Here is a 23,563-nt window from a genome sequence, read left to right as displayed (position 1 = left end):
TCTGAAGCAGACTCCAGGCTGCAAGCTGTCAGCAGAGAGCCTGATGCAGGGCTCGAACTCACCGAGGGTGAGATCCTGACCTGAGCCTTAGTCAACACCCAACCAACTGAGCCACCCAGGTGCCCGTTCTTTACTCATTTATTTTTTTTTTTTATTAAATTTTTTTTAACGTTTATTTATTCTTGAGACAGAGAGAGACAGAGCATGAACAGGGGAGGGGCAGAGAGAGAGGGAGACACAGAATCTGAAACAGGCTCCAGGCTCTAGGCTCTGAGCTGTCAGCACAGAGCCCGACGCGGGGCTCAAACTCACGGACCGTGAGATCATGACCTGAGCCGAAGTCGGACGCTTAACCGACCAAGCCACCCAGGCGCCCCTCCTTACTCATTTATAAACCCGACCTGAGACGGCATGTTGGTCAGAGTCTACATTCAGAAACTTTATTCATGGTTGCCAGATAAAATACAAGACACCATTTGAGTTTAAGTTTATTTATTTATTTTGAGAGAGAGAAAAAACACACACAAGCAGGGGAAGGGCAGAGCGAGAGCGAGAGCGAGAGAGAGAGAGAGAGAGAATCCAAAGCAAGCTCCATGCTATCAGCACAGAGCCAGACACGGGGCTGAAACTTGCAAACCCCAAGACCATGATTCAAGCCAAAACTAAGAGTTGGACACTTAACTGATTGAGCCACCCAGGTGCCCTAAGACACCAATGTTTCTTTTTTAATGGAAGTATAGTGGACACACGATGTTATGTAAGTTTCAGGTGTACGACATAGTGATAGGACACGTTTGTACATTAGGCTGCACTCATCACAAGTGTAACTACCGCCCGTCCCTGTGCACCACTGTCACAGTACCATTGACTGCATTCACCCATTTTGCCCCTCCCCCAAGTCCCAAGACCTTTGGTCAACCCCTCATTTGTTGTCTGTGTTTATGGAACTTTTCTGCTTTGTTGTGTTGTGTTTTGTTTTGTTTTAGATTCCACATACAGGTGAAACCCTATGGTGTTTGTCTTTCTCTGACTAATTTCATTTAACGTAATACCTTCTAGATCCGTCCATGTTGGTGCAAATGGCAAGATCTCATTCTTTTTTATGATTGAGTAATATCCCACTGTATACGTACACCACATCTTTATCCACTCATCAGTTGATGGACACTTGGTCGGCTTCCCTACCTTGGCTATTGTAAATAATGCTACAGTAAACACAGGGATGCATATATCCTTTCAAATTAGTGTCTTCATTTTCTTTGGGTAACCCGATGGTGAAATTATTAGATCGTACTGTATTTTTACTGTTTCAAGAAGCCTCCCTAATGTTTTCCACAGTGGCTACACCAATGTACAGTCTCACCAGCAGTGCTCAACTGTTTCTTTTTCTCCACATCCTTGCCAACACTTGCTGCTTCTTGTCTTTTTGGTACCAGCTGTTCTGACTGGTATAAGGTGATAACTCATTACATTTCCCTGATGATGAGTGATGTTGAACATCTTTTCAAGCGTCTGCTAGCCATCTGGATGTCATCTTTGGAAAAATGTCTGTTCAGGCCCTCTGCCCATTTTTTTTAACTGGATTGTTTGGGTTTTTTTGTGGTATTGAGCTGTATATGTAAGTTCTTTATATATGTTAGATATTAATCCCTTATCAAATACCTCATTTGCAAATATTTTCTCCCCTTCTCCAGGTTGTCTTTTGTTGTTTCCTTCACTGTGCAAAAGTTTTTTTTTTTTAATTTTGTTGTAGTCCCAATAGTTTATTATTTTTGCTTTTGCTTCCCTTGCCTCAGGACACATATCCATAAATATACTGCTAAGATCAGTGTCCAAGAGATTACTGCCTATCTGTTCTTTTAGGAGTTTTATGGTTTCAGGTCCCACATTCCGGTCTGTAATCCATTTTGAGTTTATGTTTGTGTATGGTGTAAGAAAGTGGTCTAGTTTCATTCTTTTGCATATTGCTGTCCAGTTTTCTCAACAGCGTTTGTAGAAGAGACCATCTTTTTTCCCCATTGGTTATTCTTGCCTCCTTGGTCATAGATTAACTGACCATATAAATGGGGGGTTATTTCTGAGTTCTCTCATCTATCCCACTGATGTATATGTCTATTTTCATACCAGTACCATTCTGTTTTGATGATTATAGATTTCTAGTGTATCTTGAGGTCTGGGATTGTGTTACTGCCAGGTTTGTTTTCCGTTCTAAAGATTACTTTGGCTATTTGGGCTTCTTTTGTGTTTCCAAACAAGCTTTAGGATTATTCATTCTACTTCTGTGAAAAATGCTATTGATATATTGAGATATATTTCTTCTAGGTTGTCCAACTGGCATATAAGTTTTCATGGTACTGCCTTACAATCTTTTGTATTTCTATTGTGTCACTTGTTGCTTCTCTTCCCTTTTTGATTTTATTTGGGCTCTCTTTTTTTTCTCTTGATGAACCTTAAGGTTTATCCACTTTTATCTTTTCAAAGAATCAGCTCTTGGTTTTATTGAACTTTTTATTATTGTTTTTTTTTTTAATATCTATTTCATTTATTTCCACTCTGATCTTTTTTTTTAACGTTTATTTATTTTTGACAGAGACAGAGCATGAGCAGGGGATGGGGCAGAGAGAGAGGGGGACAGAATCTGAAGCAGGCTTTAGACTCTGAGGTGTCAGCACAGAGCCTGACGTGGGGCTCGAACTCACAAACTGGGAAATCATGACCTGAGCCGAAGTCAGACATTCAATCGACTGAGCCACCCAGACACCCCCATAAGTTCTTATTTTAGATTACACAGCTAATTAGTGGACATCTGGTATTTGAACCAAGGTGAAGTAACTTTGAGATTCTGCTCTTCTAATTAGCATGTTCTCCTCTCTTAATGCAAAGATTGTCCATGGACTGTATAAACATGTTTAAGGCAACTTGTGCGATTATATCATGAAAAATCATTACGGAGAAAAAAATTATCTTCCATTTGTAGGAATATTAAAAATTTAATTTCAAAGAAATATTAAATATAGGGGTCATTACATACATACATGGATCTCCATACGAACTGTCTGCATACATACACATATAGCTGGTAGCTTAACGTGTCAAGAGATCCAAAATGCCACCCTAAGGGGGGGTTAAGGGTGTTAAGACGCAGATGTCCCTGCTGAAAAAAATACCTTCCTTAGTTTTCGTCTAGTTCCTATATAACTGCTGCCAGTGAAAGCCGGGCAAAAGGCAGTGCTGTAAATGACACTGGAAGATACTGTGTCAAACGTCTTGACGGCTTCACCTGCTAAGCTAGTATCTCTCCAGTGTGATCAAACTAGGCCAGCATAAACTAGCCCTAATACTGCTGCTCACTGGGGATGGGGGAGCGGGGGCGCAGGTTGAGGGGTGACGCAGGAATGGACAGCAGCTAACCATGCAGTCAACACAGACAAAGTCTTTGAGGAGAGTAAGTCCTCACCAGCCTCTCTATCCAGAAGTGTGCTTGCAAGAGTCAATTTCTATTACATCTGTTTCTTTTTAAAAAAAACATTGATTTTATGACAGGTAACTCAGGTACATAATAGAAAACTCAAAAGCTACCAAAGTAATTTTCCCTCCTGCTTCTATCCTCTAATCACACCCTCTTCCCTGAATGTAATTACTTTTTCTAACGCATCCTGAAATAACCCATGATTTTAATGTATGCTTATTTGTGTGTGTGTGTGTGTGTGTGTGTATTTTACATAAATGAGAACATATACACATAGTTCTCCACATGTTTCTTTCACTTAAGACATCCTGGAGATCATTTACATATATATCTTCTCCAGTTATTTTAATGATTTCTTTTTAAAATATCCCCTTGAATTGTTGTAGACAGTTTTATTTAATCAATCTCTCATTGATGGATATTTCGGTTATTTCCAACATTGTTATTCCAATACTATAGTAATATTTAACATCATTATTTCTCCAAAACGTGAGTGCCTGTGTGAGGCAAATAATTGCAAGAAAAAAATTAATAAATAGTGCTGAATTATCTACAAAACAGATTACACTAGGTGATATTTTTACCACTAGCATATTCATAGGCCTTTGCAATTCTTCCCTGTGTTTTGTGTTTTCATACTTGTCTATGAAGTGTCCATAAAATTTGCTCATTGTCGAATTGAGGTGTCATTTTTATATCCTTATTGACTTATAGAAACTCTTTACATATTAAAGCAATTAGGTCTCAATTATTTAAACTACATAATATTTTAAAACAATTTAAAATCATACATATAGCTTAAAATTACAATAGCTGGGCAGATAGTACAAGTATAATCTATTAAAATTCTTGGTAAAATTGATTTATTCAAGAGATCTAATATCCTGCTTGCTTTTCCTGACCAACACCAACACTTTTCCTTGTATGTAGTGGTTTCACCTTAGCATTTTTTTTTGTTTAAATTGGTATTGTGTAGACATAGCCATGAATTTCCTTTCTTTACCAATTAAGTTGTTTCTTCTGTTTACCTGTGATTCAAAGTTAATCTTCACTTTGGATAAAATTATAGCATATTAGATGACCGGGCTTCTAAAATCACTGAAGAATATTGTTTAGAAAGCAAGCTCTTGATTCCAATAATGCAAAATAGGAAATATGTAAGAAGCAAGAACCAAAAAGGAAAGAATCTTTTTTATATTTTAACTGTATTTAAAAATTCTAATAATAATGATAATTAACAATAAAATTCTAGATATTCTTTTCTTTGAAAGAGCCCAATTAAAATTTCAATTTTATTTTATTTTTTAAGTTTATTTTTATTTACTCTGAGAGATAGAGAGCAAGTGGGGAAGGAGAAGAGAGAGAGAGAGAGAGAGAGAGAGAGAGAGAGAGAGAGAGAGAGAGAGAGAGAATCTCAAGCAGGCTCCACACTGTCAGCACAGAGCTGACATGGGGCTCAAACTCATGAACCGTGAGATCATGACCTGAGCCGAAATCAAGAGTCAGACACTTAACCGACTGAGCCACCCAGGTACCCCTAAAATCTCCATTTTAATTTTTAATTATCAAAGTATGGTTTTATAAACATGTTATTGTATTTTTCTTGACTTCTGATTTTGAGTATCTTATTTCACGTGAACATGTCTAATTTCTATGTGAAAATACATTTCCAATTGCAAATAAATACTGCTCACATGAAAATCTCTGCCATGATTTGTCGCTGACATATTCAAATAGTAGATCACAATTACAGGCTTAGCAGATCTTTTTCTGTCTAGAGAAATATCCTTGGATTCAAGATGAATCATCTCAGGAGCATTGAAAACCGTGATAATTAGAATTTTTGAAAAGTGTCCACATTGGTAAAACTAATTACAGAGGAGAACAGAGCACTAATTTCAGCCACCATTTCCTACGTGAAAAATGACACAGAGAATGGGGCGCTTTCTCAAGGTCACATGCTGAGTTGGCAGTGGAACAAGAAATAAGAGACACTCTTCCTGACATGTTGCCTTGAATTCTTTATAGGAGAGGATGCACTCCCAGGCTGAAGGTGCTTGAGGCAGAAGTCCTTTGAAATATGTGACCAAGCAACTTAACATTCATTTCCAGCAAGCCTCAGTGGGGTTTACTAGAACCACATTTCTAGCCCTCATTCTAAATATGCTCCATTTCCGCTACTTTAAAGATAGGGAAAATTGGAGCATTATTTTTCAGCTGTGTGGAATGCAGAAAACAGACCAAAAAAGACTAGTGGATCATTTTATTCTTTTTTTAATTTTTTTTAATGTTTATTAATTTTTGAGATAGAGACAGAGCATGAGTGGGGGAGGGGCAGAGACAGAGGGAGACACAGAATCGGAAGCAGGCTCCAGGCTCTGAGCTGTCAGTGCAGAGCCCGATGTGGGGCTCGAAACTCACGAACTGTGAGATCATGACCTGAGACGAAGTCAGACACTCAACCAACTGAGCCATCCAGGCGCCCCTGGATCATTTTCTTCTTCTTCTTTTTTTTTTTTTTTTTTAACGTTTATTTATTTTTGAGACAGAGAGAGACAGAGCATGAACGGGGGAGGGTCAGAGAGAGGGAGACACAGAATCTGAAATGGGCTCCAGGCTCTGAGCTGTCAGCACAGAGCCCGATGCGGGGCTTGAACTCATGGACCGCGAAATCGTGACCTGAGCTGAAGTCGGCCGCTTAACCGACTGAGCCACCCAGGCGCCCCTCATTTTCTTCTTAAAAGTACTTGTGACCCGTGAGGCACACTTGGAATAATGGGTCTGTTAATATCTTCTCCTAAAGTACAAACTTTCTGGGGCGACTGGGTGGCTCAGTCAGTTGAGCGTCTGACTTTGGCTCAGGTCATGATATCGTGGTCTGTGGGTTCGAGCCCCACGTCGGGCTCTGTGCTGACAGCTCAGAGCCTGGAGCCTGCTTCCGATTCTGTGTCTCCCTCGCTCTCTGCCTCTTCCCCACTCATGCTCTGTCTCTCCCTGTCTCAGAAATAAATAAACATTTAAAAAAATAATAAATTAAATAAATAAAGTACAAACTTTCTGTGGCCAGATGCATTACAGAATCACATGTGTCACTGTCTGAAAAGTAGCCACAGCCAGTAGATTTATTTTAATCTAGACTGTTAAGGGGCGCCTGGGTGGCTCAGTCGGTTGAGCGCCGACTTCAGCTCAGGTCACAATCTCGCGGTCCATGAGTTCGAGCCCCGCGTCGGGCGCCTGTGCTGACAGCTCAGAGCCCGGAGCCTGTTTCGGATTCTGTGTCTCCCTCTCTCTGACCCTCCCCCATTCATGCTCTGTCTCTCTCTGTCTCAAAAATAAATAAACGTTAAAAAAAAAATCTAGACTGTTAAGAAGTATGGTGCAGAGAAGCAGAAGCAAGGAGTTAAGAGGAAAGTGAGTGTCTGATTTGAGTATAGGAACAAACATCTATTGTGTTGTGCTCCAGGGTTGACTTTATTGAAAGATTTTAATAGAGGAAAATTCTGTCTTCTCTTATTTTTCCTCTCAAATTAAAACACCTCTAAATCATTCAGAAACAGACCAAATGGGCCCCTAAGAAAGCAATGGCAGCATAATATCTAAACCTGTACTTCTAAACGACTCATAAAATAATAACAGAATAAACAAGAAGAGTGACCTCTTCCTTCTCTCCAAAAAATACACTCCAGGAAGATGTTCTTTAAATTTGTAAGACTTTGCCAGAGCGTTGACTACTTGAAGCCAGAGTACAGACTAAATACTATCTGTGCTCTAGCAACAGCAACAACAACAAAAAAAACAGGAATTTCTTCAGCGGTCCTTTCATACCCTAGCCATAAAGGAATGTATATAGAATTGTCTTTAATGTCCAGATGGACGAGCAAAAGCCATCAAATGCATCCGCATTCAGAAGAATGTATGTGTAGCTTCAAATACGGAATATGGGAACAGTGTGGATGACTGTTGACACTAACTTCAGCCGTGTCACTAAGAAAGAGCAATATTTCACCCTCTGCAATTGCTTCGTCTACCCTTTCACGAATTCCATATATTAGGTTGAACCGTAGGACATTGCCAGTAGCTGTGCAAAAATGGCAATTTCATTTGGTGCGGTCTAATAAGTACCCGTGTTCATTGTCATTGGAGCATGTCAGGAATGCAAAGTTGACATGCCACTTAAAAGATCCAGTATGCTGTCAATGCGGCGGAAGTCTTATGAAAAACAATGTGAAAATTGAGTTCTCCTAAATCCATCATCTTTTTACTTATTGTGACCTTCCGTGGGTATTGATCCAACGGGAGGTGCATCCTCTCAGGAAGTGAATTAATACAGGGAATAGAAATATCTACCAAGGTCACCAGAAGAATAAATTTTGGAGTGACTTTCTGGATCACGCTTGGAATTGTTCTGCCTACAAAAACATCCTTTTCGAGGTCATGTCATGAGTCCCTACTATTGATAAGAAACAGAGACTGTCTTGGGTGGGCTCCAGGAAATGAACTTGCTTCAGACTCCAGTGTCCTGGTGTTGACCGTGAGTTGGTATATGTTCTCGGTACTATAGTGATTTTTATGCATTTGTTTTGTCGTTACTCCTGCATTCTGTGTTGGGAGATTCTAAAGGCCGGGGTCATATTTTCTGTTTAGATAATATGTCTTAATACATCCATGGGTGTGTAGCAATAGCTACTTTAAAAGTGAAAAGGCCATCACTGTTGTAAAATTAGTCATCTAAACTGATGTCCTTGATACTTTATTTCATCAGAGCATAGGAAATGTTGCCTTCAATTGATCTTGTGATTTCCAACTAATTTTTAAGATTTTATGTGTTATGGTAAAGGGAAAAAAATGTTCACTTAGTCCATCTCTTTTTAAACAATAAATCCTTAGAGGGGCACCTGGATGGCTCAGTCATGAACATCCTTTTTCAGCTCAGGTCATGATCTCTCTCATGGTTTGTGCATTCAAGCCCTGCCTTGGGCTCGCTGCTGTCAGCACAGAACCCTCTTCAGATCCTCTGTCCTCCTCTCTCTGTGCCCTCTTCCTCCCTCCCTCCCCCCCCACCTGCCAAAATAAATGAACATTTACAAAAATAAAATAAATGTAAAGTAAAAATATATATAAATCCTTAGAGTAGCCCACAGACACTGATCAATGCGGTCCTGCCTTCCTGTCTGGTTTCTCCTGTGCCCTGACTTCTTTTCCTCAATTCCTGAATGCCAGCCTTCTTGGCTTAACAATAAGCCATTTCCTACCTCTGGGATATTGCCTGTGTTACACCTGTTTCCTAGAAAATACATCTCCTGACTCACCTTGGTAACTCCTTATTCTGGTCTTCGCGTTCAACATCCTCAGAAAGGGTGTCTGTCCTCTGAATTTCCAAATGAGATCCTCCCTTATTATAGCTTTGCTTGTGGACTCTTTGACTGGCATTTTCAGTTATACGCTTGTGTACTAATTTAACTTCTTGTCCCCACTAGACTGCAAGATTCAGGCATGCAAAATGTAATAGCCCTCAGTAAATATTTGTTAAAATAATTATCGACCTGTTAGAATTATATCCATGTAACATGTGAATGCTGAAGAATAAGAAAGTGTTTGAAGGCTATTCGCCAAGGTGTTAACCTTAGTTATCTCCTGGCAGATGACGTCATGGTTATCCTTCTATTTTTCTCTCACACTTTTCTGTTGTTATTTTAATTATTGTTTCTGTAATCAATAGGCAGACGTATTTCTTACGTGGACTTTTTTCCTTTACAAATGCTACTGAAAGACAGTGGACGTTTGCGTGGGTGAGCAGTGAACTGGAGTCGAGGGAGCTTAGCAGTGCCACGTTCATGGGCACAGCCATGGAGATGACAGTGGGTGTCTTTTAAGGATACTGTTGTCGCAAATGCAGTAGAGGATAGTCTGTATGGTGCTTAGAAAGGGGATAGGTCAGAGAGCAGAGGACTTCCAGCTCTAGACAACAGTGTAGAAACTTTTCTTTTTTGAATGTTTCCTTGGAAAGTTCTCAGGCAAAGAGTCGACACAACCAGATTTAGATTTGAAAATGTGCAACAAAGTGAGAGATAGATGGGAAGTGGGAGAGAGAGTTGGAGCACAGAGGCCAGTTAAGGGGCCAGATCAGCATTCCTGGTAGGAATGGCGATGGCCCAAATAGAGGAGTAGCTCTAGAAGCGACAGGAGGGATAGGTAAAGAGAGAAGGCAGAGAGAAAGAGAGAGAGCCAGTATGACCAAAGCTATGCAGTGATGGAAAGAGAGAAGAATGAATTTAATCTTCCGAGACCGGGTGAATGTAAGAATGGTCATGTCATTGACTCAAATGGTGATGCCATGGGGAACCCAAAGAACCCAGTGGTTGAGGTTAAGAGAAAATGTGTGGGGTCTGAATTAGAGGGGGCAATGGCGCTTCGAGAGCGAGTTGTCCAGGAGGAGAGGGGTAAAGGTTAAATTCAAGTCTTGGGAGTCAAAATAAAACCAAAAGTTGATACCATAAGATTAGGTGACATTTCCCCAGTGAGAGAAGTCAGCACAACACAACAGAAGGCCAGAAACAGAATTTTGGAGGAATCCCTATATGTTAGTGAACTGAGGTCAAGGATTCAGGAAAATAACTGGACGAGGTGGTGTCAGAAAGAATTCGGAGAGTGATTGATTACAGAAACGGAGGGAGGGAGCGTGTAGAGAGAAAGTGTAACGGGTCACATGCTTCTCAGATGTCCCAGAGGACCTTCAAGTGATGCTATGACGCCGGAAGCTAAAATTGATTGGCTGCTGACTCTGTGCCAACCTTGGTTACAAGACGTGCACTTATTTGCCACGTACTGATTCGCTTCACGGAGTGTGGGAGGTGTAAATCGTGCTGGAATAATTTCATGACTAAATAGGAAGTAGAGTCAGTGAGTAGCTGGATACAGCTTTTTGGGCAAGACCACTTCTCTGCTCTGGGACCAAACTTTCAAAGCTGAACGCCCGGTTGAATTTGCTGTGAATCCCACACGTCCAGTTCACGAATTCAAAGTGCACCTTTATTTTACGTGGCTGCTTCCCGTTTGTCATCCTGCCGGCAGTGAGTTCGCGTGCCTTCAGTTTTGAGCTGAAAAGGTTCATTTTGTCCAGCGTGAGGCACACCGGACTGGGGAGGCTCAGCGGCTGCCCTGGATGGAGAATGGGAGCCGTGGGCTGCCGTGAGCTCACAAGCCCTTGGAGTGGTGTCCGTTTGCAGAGCCTGGCTCTGCGGGAATGCCTGGGCTCTCTTGCCAGGAGTCACATTGCCCCGGCTCGAAAAGGAAGAGCCCCTACTGGGCCAGTGCCTTTGCGTGAACCGTGCCCTGCTTTGGCCTCGGACGCTCTGTGTTTGTTCCCCTGGGCCATCGATGTACGATAGAGCTCTCCGGCAGACATGAGGCATAAGAAACTCGCTTCGGAACGAGACGAGTCCACGTAAACCCTTGCTATGGATTATTCCGATACTGACAGTGACTCCACTTTGGGATACAGTGATGATGAAGACTCCGGTGACGAAGTGCAAAGAATATCAGAGTCAGTGCACAGAAAAACTGGGTTTGCAAATATGTTGGATGTTTTTCATGCTCTGTGATGTCACAGAAAGGAATGTCTAACTCCTCCAAGAATGCTTAAAAAAGAGAACGCTACTTACTAAACCGCATAGCTTTGCCTGTAATTTCTCATTAATGCGTAGCAAGTTTGTGAAATAGCCGTTGACCTCCCACCGGTAGCGACTTCTCCAGTTGTCCGCGTTTATTAAATGCCACGCTGAAATCAACTAACACGCAGGGACAGAAATGGATGAGTGTGAGGTTTGATCTTCAGAGACAACGTGCATGTTAGACCTGGACCCTTAGGGGGACACGTGTGCATTTATTTACTATAAAGAAGCTGCTGAGGGTTCAGAGGCAGTCTGGTGGATGTTTTTTAAATATGTATTTTGTATGTTAACATATTCCAGTTATGAATTATCTTGTGGTCGGTGTCGGTGAGACTTTAAAAATCTCATCTCTTCTTCTGCTAGGATTTATCAAATACTGTGATCGGACAAAAAAGTAAAAATGAAGGAAAACTCCGTTTTTAAAAATCTTTCTCGCATCTACACCAGTATTACGTGAAGCCCCTGCAAACGTGGCGGGTGTGCTGTGCGAAACCACTATCCTAACAGCTGTGTGTGGATAGAGATAAGTTCAGTAACCACATAGAGCTCTCAGGACCTCCGCGTCATAGGAGTACGTAATATTTCATATCTCAATGCAAATATTTGCTTAGACCTACAAAGGAAATTAGCAGACACAGTAAGCCACAGTATTGTCTGCTTATGTGAGTAATATTCTCTCATTAGAAGTCCGTACCACCCCTGCTGAAATAAGAGATTAACCTATGTCGATACTAGATCAGATAGAATTTTGCCTCTCCCAGAAGCAGGCTCTGTAAGTACTCAGAGACAGCATTTCTGGACACCTGTGTCAGCAGGCACAACACCATTAAGCACCCAAATAGTAGAGATACAATGACAGCATAGTGGCAATAGGAGTTCGGCGTTGAATGAACTCGGCCTTCAATAATTTCCTATTGTAACGTAACGTTATTATAAAGCGACAATATTAGGGCTAGAACATAGCCATGGATGGGAGGAACTCTAACCATATGAGAAACAAAATGGCTTATTGCATCAGCTTTGCAATTGAGCGCCCATAAACCTATTAATGCTGTTTTTATTAACAACTGAATATATTTTTTACGATGACAGACGGACCGTCTGACTACTTAGTGCTCCTAAGTTATTTTGCACCAGAATGCACTGAGAATTGTCGAATGGAAATCTGGTAGCAGAGTGTATACACGGTGGACTTTTGTGGAAAGACGTGAGCCCTCGAGCCAGCCAGATCTGTGTTCAGATTCCACAGCAGCTGCTCACTGGCTATATTTGACTTGGGGCATGTGACCCAACCTCTGTCCTCACGTGTAAATTTGAGATTCTATACCTACCCTCTGCTCTATCCATTAAATGAGATTTGTGTGAATTGACTAAAATGGTTCCTGTTGTATACTAGATAATAAGTAGCAAATGTTAGAATCTTATATTTAATATATTGTTTTTCCCCATATTATACGTCTGTTTTGATATATGTCACTTTACTAGGCACTAAGCTTGATTGTAGGGCAAAACTTCCAGATTTTTCCTTTTTAAAATACTTCCAATTTCTACTGACAGTTTCTTCTGATAATTACTTTTCCTCATGTATATTTAATTTAATATTTTAATATTTTTAGTTATTTTTGAGAGAGAGAGAGAGAGAGAGAGAGCAAGTTGGGGAGGGGCAGAGAGAGAGGGAGACACAGAATCTGAAGCAGGCTCCAGGCTCTAAGCTGTCAGCACAGAGCCCAACGCAGGACTCGAACTCATGAACCGTGATACCATGACCTGAGCCAAAGTTGGACACTTACCCAAATGAGTCACCCAGGTGCCCCATTCTTATCTGTATTTTAAAATGTCTGTGTGTTTTCTCTTGTTGCAAGAAAATTACATTCATTTAAAAAAGTATGTCCAATTTAGGCCAGAAAACATAATAACATCTTCAAATATTGGAAATTTGTGATGAAATCATTTTAAAATTAATATGTGTAGAGAATACATTCAAAAGAAAGCATTATTGGGTCGCCTGGGTGGCTCAGTCGGTTGGGCGGCCGACTCCGGCTCAGGTCACGATCTCGCGGTCCGTGAGTTCGAGCCCCGCGTCGGGCTCTGTGCCAACAGCTCAGAGCCTGGAGTCTGTTTCCGATTCTGTGTCTCCCTCTCGCTGACCCTCCCCCGTTCATGCTCTGTCTCTCTCTGTCTCAAAAATAAATAAAACATTAAAAAAAAAAAAAGAAAGCATTATTTTGTATATGTTCTATTTTAAGGACTTTGTGAGCAATTTCTAAATTGTCAAGATGGTAATATATTTTAGGAAAATTCAGATTTAATGTGTTTTCTACAAAGCTATGATAGGAGTTCTGTTCTTTGGCTTTTTTAGACTAGCAGCAGGGTATAGCAACATACCATCATGAGCAGTCTCCTAAGAAATAAGTTATTCGCTTGATAAATGAAAGACCTAATGGTGTATTAGTGAGGTTTTCTGCCCATGGCATCCGCTTCACTGAAAATCCCTGCTCAGAAAGCGGTGATGGAGTTGAAAATATATTGTCTGAAAAGCCGCGCTCTGTTGAGTAGGAGTGTTTCGCAAAACGCCGGACAGCGTGGCCGCACAGGAGGTGAGAAGAATCAAGATAAATGGAAGAACACGCTGCTGTCCACCGGCTGGGCATCAGGATACACGTCCCTTGAGCACACTGAATACCCGGCGGTGAGGGGGCAGGCTTACCGTTCCCACCGTTCCCACACTTGAGGCTTTCGCATAGTGTGTAGCTTGTCTCCTGAAACGAGGGCAGTGTGAGTCCAAAGCCTGCTCTGTGCTGTCCTGCCCGTGGGCTCCAGGCTGTGCCATCTCATACTAAATACCCGCTACGTACCTCCCACATGGCCAGCATTCTGGGTAAAACAGGGAGGAAAACCAGCCAGGGAACTGCCCTCCTATGGTTTAGGGGGAGGGGGATAGAATCATCAACCCAGTGACCGCACAAATAAACGTCTAAGTTGCAGACTGACAGGTGCTTGGGTGGAGAGGTACGGAGGGCCATGAGCACAGGTGAACAGGGAGCCTGGGCTGGTTGCTTCTAGTTCACTGATGCAGGGATGCGTGGGCCGAGATCTAAAGGGTCAGCAGGGGTGAGCTAGTCAAGGAGTTGGGGAAGCACCTCCCAGGCCAGGAGGGCAAGTGAGGGAGTCCTCCCCGGAGGCACGTGAAGCATTCAGCAGATAGCAAAGGTGGCCGCTTTGGCTGCAGGGTGGGGATGTGAGGGAGACTCTGGTAGAATCCTACTGGGAGCTGTCTAGACCCTAATAAAAGTTGTACAGTCAGAAGAGAGCTTAGTATGACACGTGGATAAAAAATATACAATCATCAGGGTGCCTGGGTGGCTCAGTCGGTTAAGCGTCCGACTTCAGCTCGGGTCACGATCTCATGGTTCGTGCGTTCGAGCCCCATGTCAGGCTCTGTGCTGACAGCTCAGAGCCTGGATCCTGCTTCAGATTCCGTGTCTCCCTTTCTCTCTGCTCCTCCCCCACTCACACTCTGTCTCTCAAAAATAAATAAATGTAAAAAAAATTTTTTTAAATACACATTCATCAAGAGCTTCTTTTCTTTAATAGCAATAACCAATGAGAAACAGAAATAGAAACGTTGCTTTCATAAGAGAAAGCATTGATAGAAAACACCCCAGAATTCTTTTTTTAAAAATATCCAGATCTAGCAAAAAATATTAAGAAATCTTACTTAAAGATCTAAGAACACCTCTCCACACAAGAAGAGTGTTATGTCATGCATTGTATGGGAAATTAGTATAAAGTCTTTCTTCTGAAATCAATGTATAAATGTAATACAGCTCTACCAGAAGGCCAACGTGGGTTCCCTTAGAAGTGGAAAAATGATTTTAAAGTCTCTGTGAAGTATGAATGCTTAACAGTATCCTCAAGATATTTCTTTTCTTTCTTTTTTAATGTTTCTTTCTGAAGGAAAGAGAGAGAGGCGAGAGAGAGAATCCCAAGCAGGCTCTGCACCATCAGCCCAGAGCCCGACTCAGGGCTTGATCCCGTGACCCTGGGATCATGACCTGAGTCGAAATCAAGAGTCGGATGCTTAAGCAACTGAGCCACTCAGGTGCCCCAAGATATCTCTGAAAAGTAATTTTAGTAAGGGGGAACTTGTTTACCAAATACTTAGTACTGATGGTTTTTGTAAAGCAACCCTAATTTTAATAGCATGGTGTAGCAACAGTGGAAGACAAAAGATCAGTGGAAAATTTACTGAGTTCAGACCTATCTGTGAGAATGTAGTGTATTTTGAAAAAATAAAAATTCAGCGAGTGCATCTTTGTTTCCAAGACTTGAAAAACCTATTATTAGAGACCTATGATGTTTGGATTATGATTTTTAGAATGTATTATTAACACTATGTTATTTCTCTGTATGTTTCTCTTTAATGTATTTCAAACTTGTATTTATCATTAATTATATTAACTTAGAAATTTTACTTTTCCAGGAAAAGGAGTACATTTTCAAGTATAACTTAATGTTTCCATGCAGTAATGCTATGAAATTTTTAGTAGCTCAGAATGAAATGTGAATGTTAATTTACAAAATCTTAGACCTCTGGGTAAGATGAGAAATACAAGAACAAATTTTTAAAGGTTTAAGAGGTTGGTAGATATGCCTGAAGTGACAAATTGGATGCTTGCAAAGAAACCGTGTATGTGTATATGTGTGTGTGTGTGTGTGTGTGTGTGTGTGTGTGTGTATGTACATATATATATATACATATATATATATATATGGTGTGTATATATATATATATATATGTAATGTATATATATGTGTGTGTATATATATATTTCAATCAGAGTGATTAAAATTTGTCAAATACTCTTCTGGTATAGATGAATAACTGTGTATTATAAGTTGTCAAAAGGTTAGCCACATAAAAACAGGGTCTCTAAGGTGACAGTTAAAACAGATCCGTTGTTCCCAAGGTTATAGTAATAAATTCATACACAAACGGATTAGATACTCAATGTTCAGAAATATATCTGCCCCCCCTCTAAAAATTCAAATTACCCTGTCCCTTACCGTCCTTGTCACGATCCAGTTAATTCCTTCATTCCCCAAAGAGCACAGGGAATGATGATATAAAATTTGCTTCACTTCTAGACATGAAACTTTAAGACTGAAAATTATAACTCCTGGATTATTAACTATAGGATTTGTGGGATCAATGGTAAAAGTAAGGTGGTTCCTCAGGACAAATAAATTTCAAACATGAACAAAGCTTAACCCTAGGGGTGGATAAATCTGAGAGGTACACGTAATTTACCTTGTTTCCTGAAATTAATCGCAGTGAACCCTTCTGTTTGATAGTAAAAGTGATTTTACTTTAATCTCTCTCTTTTTTTACATAGGGAGGATGTGAGGACAGCCAACGTAATCGCTGCAGAGGCTGTGACCTGCCTGGTCATCGACAGAGAGTGAGTACATTGCTTTATTTTGCGTCCTGCACGCACCTGTCAGTGGCGTACCTCAGTTCTTCGAAGTACACATCGTTTTATGGAGTTATTAACACTTGTTTTATATTGCTTCATTTTCAAATGAGTTTTATATTTGATGCTCATTCCCTGTTTTTCTTGGAATGGGAAGGAATTCTCACTCCCCGTTGTCCCTTCTGCCCTTGAGATCTTTCGGCGGGTGCGTAACCGTTAGGAGCCTCACTGCAGTTAGCCGGTTTATACACGGGCGATGATGCACTGTTCACAAAGATGTGAGGATTACGGAGGGCGCGTGAGGAAAGCGTGGGTCCCAGTGTTGTTTCTGTTTGTTTGGTTTTTGTTGCCTTTACTTTGGACGATCTTAACAATGCTAGCTATTGGTATAATTGTTCATAGTACTGATAATCATTATCACTGTTATAGAATGTACAGCGTTACTCGTATCATTATTAAGACATGGACCGTTCCTCCAGCCTGCTTTACTTATCCCTACGCTCCCACCCCCAGACTTCTATAAGTATTTAAGGAAGACGCCTTTGGAGAAAACGTCATTTTAGACAGAGGTATATATTTGGGGTTATTAAAAGTGTGTTGGGTGATGCCTGCCCCTGTTCCTTCTCGGCATTCTGGCCTTGCTAGTCTCATGGCCCGAGGGCTTTTTGGGTAAATACAAGGATCGGATGGCGGACTCTCCAAGGGCCTGGGGGTGCACTGTCTGCAGGCAGTCCTCCAGGCTCTTTCTCACCGCCTTTCTGTGGATAAGTCGATCAGAAAAGCCAAGTGCCTGGCCCGAGGGAAAGCACTGTAAAGCACCCCGTTAGCAGCCGTGGGGCCGGAAGAGGCCGTGTCAGTGGGGCATGCCCCTGGGGGCCAGATGTGAGCAGTACGGAACGATGGAGTTGAATGTTGAGCTGCAGGAGCTCCAGGGGAAGAGGGGTCCCGCTCGATCCCCACATCTCAGTTCTGGAGACCCCTCGGCCCTGGGTCTCTAGAACCAGAGCGGCAACATAGCCACAGAACGACATCTGACACCGATGCTCTTTATCTGGTTCCCAGAAACAACATTACCTGGTCATCCTTTGCTTCGTTTGCCTCTCGCCTTACCGAGGATCTACTGAGAACAAGGCCTTGTGTTTGGTGCTGTGAGAAGAGTCCGAGGGGCAGCACAGATGCCGGTTTGGGGGGCTCGCTTCTATTAGAGAAGATGTAGCCGCCGCACAAGGCAGAAAATAGGAAGGGTCCAGAGCACGCGCTTGCGCTGTGATTAGGTGGGTCTGGAAAGCACAGGAGAGGCAAGATGAGCAGAGTGAACCACACAGCGACCCTCGCGAGGGAGCAGGGAACCGTGGCAGCGTGCCGGCATGGGGCTGGGTGAGGGCGGCCGGAGGAAGTGCTGTGACGGGTGCTTCATACACACACTGGGGCCGGTTCACCAAGAACACTCTTTGTTGGGGTGAGGGTAACTGACGGTTTTAGACAACCAAATAGTGTCCGTCACTGTATCACTGTATTTGGTAGAATGATCCCAGAAGGCTCTGTAAAATGTGTTACGGGTAAAGTAGGAGCGGGGATATCTGGTTAGTATCCGTCAGCCCAAGTGGTGGTCATGAGACCGGCTGGAGGAGAAATGCATTAGGATGAAAAGGTAAAACCAAAGGGCTTACTCCTTGACCGAAAGGAAAGGGCAAGGAAGAAACTAGGGGTGTAGTCAGGATTGAGAGATGATCTAGAAGTTGTACAGAAGAGTCGGTTTGGGAGGCACCGTGGTTTTCCCTCAAAAACATAACGAACTTGACATACCAATGGGACACTCAAGAACAGATGCTCTGCAGGAGATAGAAAAGGTGGGACAAGAACTCTTGTCGGAGTTACCTTAAAATTAACTTCAAAGTTGCTTACCTAGAGTTAGCAGCTGAAGCCATGGGACTGGACGGAATTGTGTCAAAGAATAAAGATAAAAGGACCAAGGTTAAAATTTGGGAAAATTGTTACATTGAAGGAAGAGGCAGGAGAAGACACACCAGTGAATAGAACTGAGGTGTCAGCTCTCAGAGCAGGTACGTAAAACCTCAGAATCCAAGAGAAGATCCAAGAGAGGAAGGACAGTCGGCAGTGTCCAATCCAAGTGGAAGCCAAGAGGCAGACAGATAGAGAAAAGGCCAATAGTTCAGGAGCCTGGGAGAAAAAAGCTTCAGTCAAGTGGTGAGAATGGAGTCCAGGTTGCAGAGAGCAAGTGGGTGCTGAGGAAGTTAGATCACCTAGACTAAGGGTTCTTTCTTTCAAGAACTTGGTGAAACGGATGGAGGGAGGGAGGGAGGGAGGGAGGGAGGGAGGGAAGGAAGGAAGGAAGGAAGGAAGGAAGGAAGGAAGGAAGGAAGGAAAAGAGGGAAGGAGGGAGGGAAGGGAAAGGAAGGGGGAACATGAGGCATTGGCGGGTCTTGGAGAGCGTCCTTGTGATGAGTACATACATGCATCCAGGAAAATGGAGGAAATGAAATACTAAAGGGACCGTTTGATGGAAATGGGGCCACAGGGGAGGAAGTTGTGGGCAAACAAGGAAAGAATACTTGGAGAATGTATGCTTTTCTTTTCTTCTATTTTCTAAGAGGAGAAGTAGAAAATTTGTAGAGGTTTAGATAAGGAAAGCTATGGGAACTCAATATGGTCTTGACCTTGTCTCTAAAACATAGAGCAAGAAGAGCATCTGGCTGGCTCAGTTGGAAAAGCATCTGATTCTTGATCTCAGGGTCATGAGTTCGAGCCCCGCACGGGATGTAAAGATGACTTAGAAATAAAATGTTTAACAAAATAAAGTCTAAAGCGAGAAAATCTGGCCAGGGAAGGAGTGGGGGTGGGGCTGAGGATGTGCCAGGTGACTAGGGTATCCCATCAGTTTATATCCCTACAGTCCTTTATAATTTGGGAATTTTCACATGCATGGCATCCCAGCTGGAAGGTAGGCAGGATGGTCAACAGGAGAGGAAATGGAAGCCCATAGAAGTTTAATAACTTGATAAGATTCCCTGGTAAATGATAAAGCCCAGATACATCAGAGGAACAAAGTAGATGGGATTTTGTGGGCCATCTGGTCCTGCTTCTTCAATTTAGTTAACTGTGGGCCTGAGGACTGAAGGAGCACCACATAGCATTGTGCACATACTTTGGCCCTCGTCCGAATTTTCTCTTTTTCTCAAATGTGGTCATATACGCTTTGCGCCGGGCGGTGCGTGGGCTTTGTCAAAACAAAATTCACTAGTTGGATCGTGCCTGCATCATGTTTGGGCCGTTGCCTAATACTTAATAGGGACAGTTACTTAAATTCTAAGTCTCAGTTTCCCTACCTGCAAAATAAGCTCACATTACCGAAATGTGAGCTTGGTGGGAAGGTCGGTTTATTGTACACGCAGGTCCGTGCACAGCATAGGATGCGGAGTAAGCGTTCAGCAAACACGTTCTCCTTTTCTTGCACAAGGCACAGGAGCCCCTCTGATTGGGCAATTTTTCCATCTAATTGGCAGAAGTTTATCCTTAGGAACACACACTGAGAGGACACCTCGAGAGAGGTCTTTCAACAGAAACCTAGAGAAGGGAGCCTGCACGTAGAACTCACCACACGCATTTCTGCACTCTTAGAAGGGAAGTTGCTCTTCCGACCAAATGTCAAATTCACAGCTTGAAAAACAACCAAACTGTAACTGAAGCCTCCTGTCAGGAGCCTGCTGCTGGCACCTAATTTATGGCCAATTAGGGGAGCACCCAGGCTTCATCCCATGCAAACAGATGGCAGACGTTAGACCTGTCAACAAAAGGAGCTTCTTTCACAAATTTACAAGCGCGGTACCACATTACAGAAGCCCGCGATTATGCTTTATCATTCCAGAAGGAAGGCAAAAGCACACTATTGTAACTAATCATGCATGGCAGAATTTCTCTTAAAAAAAAAAAACGCTCCTTGACGAACTAGAAAATGATACACCGATACCTGGTGGTCCCACGAATCTGCTGATTCGTGTCTCGTAGCCTCATCCTGGTCTTTGTAACTGTCTGCAGTGATTCCAGAAGTTGCAAATTGACTGCAAAGGGATATTTGTCTAACAGGCCAGTCTGTTTCCATTAACACAATTTTCGAATATTTAAAAAATGATTAGGTGTCTTTAGCACCTCTTTTTCCAGAATCCGTGAAAATAAGTACGTTAGAATGTTTCGTAATCAGTTAGCCAGTACCCTACTACTTTACTGACGTGAGTTGTTGATGAGGCTAGAAATTCAAGAGAGACTGTATTTTTACATGTTGAGATCATGGTTAAAAAGGGTAGCATAACTACTAGGATTAAAGAGTTTTATATTTTTCCCCAGGAAATTAAGGTCTAAGTAAGTCGTGACTCTATCCCTGATTTAGTGTGTAATTTCCAAGACATAGGCAAACTGGTTATGAAAATTGAAATGTTTTCATATTGGTTAGGAAAGAGCAGTGGTCTGAGCTCCCTGCCTGTCTCTTCTAACCCTCTACTGTCTTGGTCATCTGATTCCCCCACCCAGGACTCTCCCAATCTCTCCTCAATCCAACAACTAAAAGCTAACTTCTGGCAGACCCCAGGATTAATATCCATTCTGATTGGTCAATTCTTGTATCACACTGTTAATTATTTTGACTAGAACCCTGGTAATCTCAAGCTAAAATAATACCTCATCACCATTGCTTTTCGGACTTTGGTTTTACCGTATCTGTGGCTTAAACAAAATCAATTAGAAAGAAAGCAACAACTTTTCTGGCTCCGTGGGGGTGAAGCTTTCAGAGTACCCAAAAGTCTTCCCTCTATCCCTCTTAATCATTCCAGGTGATGCCTCAGCACCCCCACCCCACCCCCGCCACATGGGAGTCTAGGCATCACTAAAATAATTTGCAAACCGTTATGTGCTAACCTTTTCATCACTGGCACTTGGGATATTTGATCTCACTTTGGGGGCTGTAGTGGCTTGACACAGGACTCAGGTGTCATTGAGATGGAGCTGGGGATGGAGACCAAGAACTAGCCTAGAGGAAGACCAGCATGCTGTGTATAAAAATAATGAGATTAGGAGGGAGTCTCAAATATCAGATTACAGGACATTGAATGGCAGTCAGTCTCAGAAACGGAGAGATCTCTGTGGATCAGGGAAGCAGGGATGAGTGTGGTTGAGGTTTTTAACCTCCTAGAATTCATGTTGCCTCCTGTGTAAGAGGCGTTATCTCTGCCATGTATTTAAAAGAGGAACAAGACTCGAGCTGCTAGACTGGTGCTTAGGAAGCAACTCGTAAGTCTAAGGATGGTCCCAAGGCGCATTAAAAACGGGGAAGCAAACAGCTTCCCAGGAAAGACTGGACCATGAGAAAAAGTCACCGGAACAGGTAAACTGAATGCTGTTTCTCAATACCCATGCAGGGCCTTAGGTATTAAAAATGGGGTTAGAACTAGACTATAGGAAATTTTATGTGTATTCATTAAGAAAAATAACAGTTAATACCTGCGTCCTGTGTCAGATACCTGGACATCCACAAGACACAAATTCAACCGTAGGTCTGAAAACTCATTGTATAGAGTCAGCTCAGTTAGGGACAAATCTGTGCCTATGTGACAGGATGTTTTTTGTTCCTCTGCCAGTGCCAGTAGCAAAATCTCCATCTTCCAGCCACCCTGCCCTCCACCTCTAGTTCTTTCTAGTACTGGTTGCCAGCTCTTTAGCCACACCTACATCAGTCTCTAGAGATCTTGCTTCTGACCTGGTCTCTGCCCTGATTGCTCCCCAGCCTTCTTGTCTCCAGTGGACCGGTGCCTTCCTCCACTTGTCTTTGTTGGGGCTTTTCAGGTGTTCAACTCCACGTTCAAAGAAGAGTAAACAGAAATACTAAATCCACTTCATCCGTGCCCTGGGCTAGGTATATCGGTGAGTCAGCCGGACAGGAGCCAGGAAGCCTCCTATATGAGGACTCAGAATGTCAGAGGAGATGGAAACATACAGAGAAACATCACATTTATCCAGCTTCTCTCAGGGAGGGTGCTCGATGTGTTTCTGGTAAGCAACTGGTGTTGGGGCTGAGCTCAAGGAGGAGCGGATGATCGCTAAACTGCCCAACAAAAATGGCGGGGGGTATTAACAGCACAAGTTTTATTTTCGGAGTATGAAGCCAGAGCTGTATGACTTAAACCAGAGGTTGGAAAACTTTCTCTAAAAAGGGCCGGCTAGTAAATATTAATGCTTTGTGGACCCGTTGTTCTTGGTTGCAGCTACCCAGCTCTGCTGTAATGCAAAATGAACCAAAGGCAGCAGATAAATGGAAGAGCATGGCTGTGTTCCAGTTGGCTTTGTTTATGGATACTGAAATTTGAATTTCATATTCTTTTCAGGGGTTAAGTAGTATTCATCTTTTGAGATTTGTTTTTCCACCATTTAAAAATGTCAAAATCATGCTTAGCTAGTGGCCACGTGAGGAAAACAGTGGGCTGAATTTGCCCTGCGAGGCACAGTTTTGCCAACCCCTGACTTAAATGATGTCAGAGAATTGAGGGGTGCCCCCACTAGTCCTGTTCTGATTTCCCTCCATGCTGTGCTCAGCCGTCTTTTTTTTTTAATGTTTATTTATTTATTATTTGAGAGAGAGAGAGAGAGAGAGGGAGGGGAGGGGCACAGAGAGAAAGGGAATCTCAAGCAGTCTCAGCACTGACAGTCCAGCTTGAACTCACGAACCATAAGATCGTGACTGGAACTGAAATCAAGAGTCAGACGCTCAACCAACTGAGCTACCCAGGTGCCGTTAAGCTTTCTTTGTTTTTGATCCTCGGTCATCTTATTGCAACTCCTGCATTCTCTAGGACTTCACGTTAGGCTTGCATTAATTTAAGTAACGGCTAATTAGAAATTAAGATGATTCTTTGCAAGTTATTTGCATTTTGGCGACATACCCC

The 23,563-nt window shown here is 42.4% G+C and overlaps 1 protein-coding gene across 3 annotated transcripts in view; it reads left to right on the top strand.

Moving 5' to 3' along the window:
• The window catches only part of PRKG1 (protein kinase cGMP-dependent 1), a 1,248,331-nt gene that overhangs the window by 1,088,502 nt on the left and 136,266 nt on the right, over nt 1-23,563 (top strand). For all 3 annotated transcript variants that reach the window (XM_042959915.1, XM_042959911.1, XM_042959912.1), the window contains exon 8: nt 16,536-16,601. In XM_042959915.1, the coding sequence (XP_042815849.1) occupies nt 16,536-16,601 (66 nt within the window). The remainder of the gene's footprint in view (nt 1-16,535; nt 16,602-23,563) is intronic.

Source organism: Panthera tigris, chromosome D2, assembly GCF_018350195.1.
Source record: "Panthera tigris isolate Pti1 chromosome D2, P.tigris_Pti1_mat1.1, whole genome shotgun sequence".
NCBI classification, from domain to species: domain Eukaryota; kingdom Metazoa; phylum Chordata; class Mammalia; order Carnivora; family Felidae; genus Panthera; species Panthera tigris.
The sequence above is the reverse complement of the archived record's forward strand: the minus strand, read 5'-3'. Positions and strand labels throughout refer to the sequence as shown.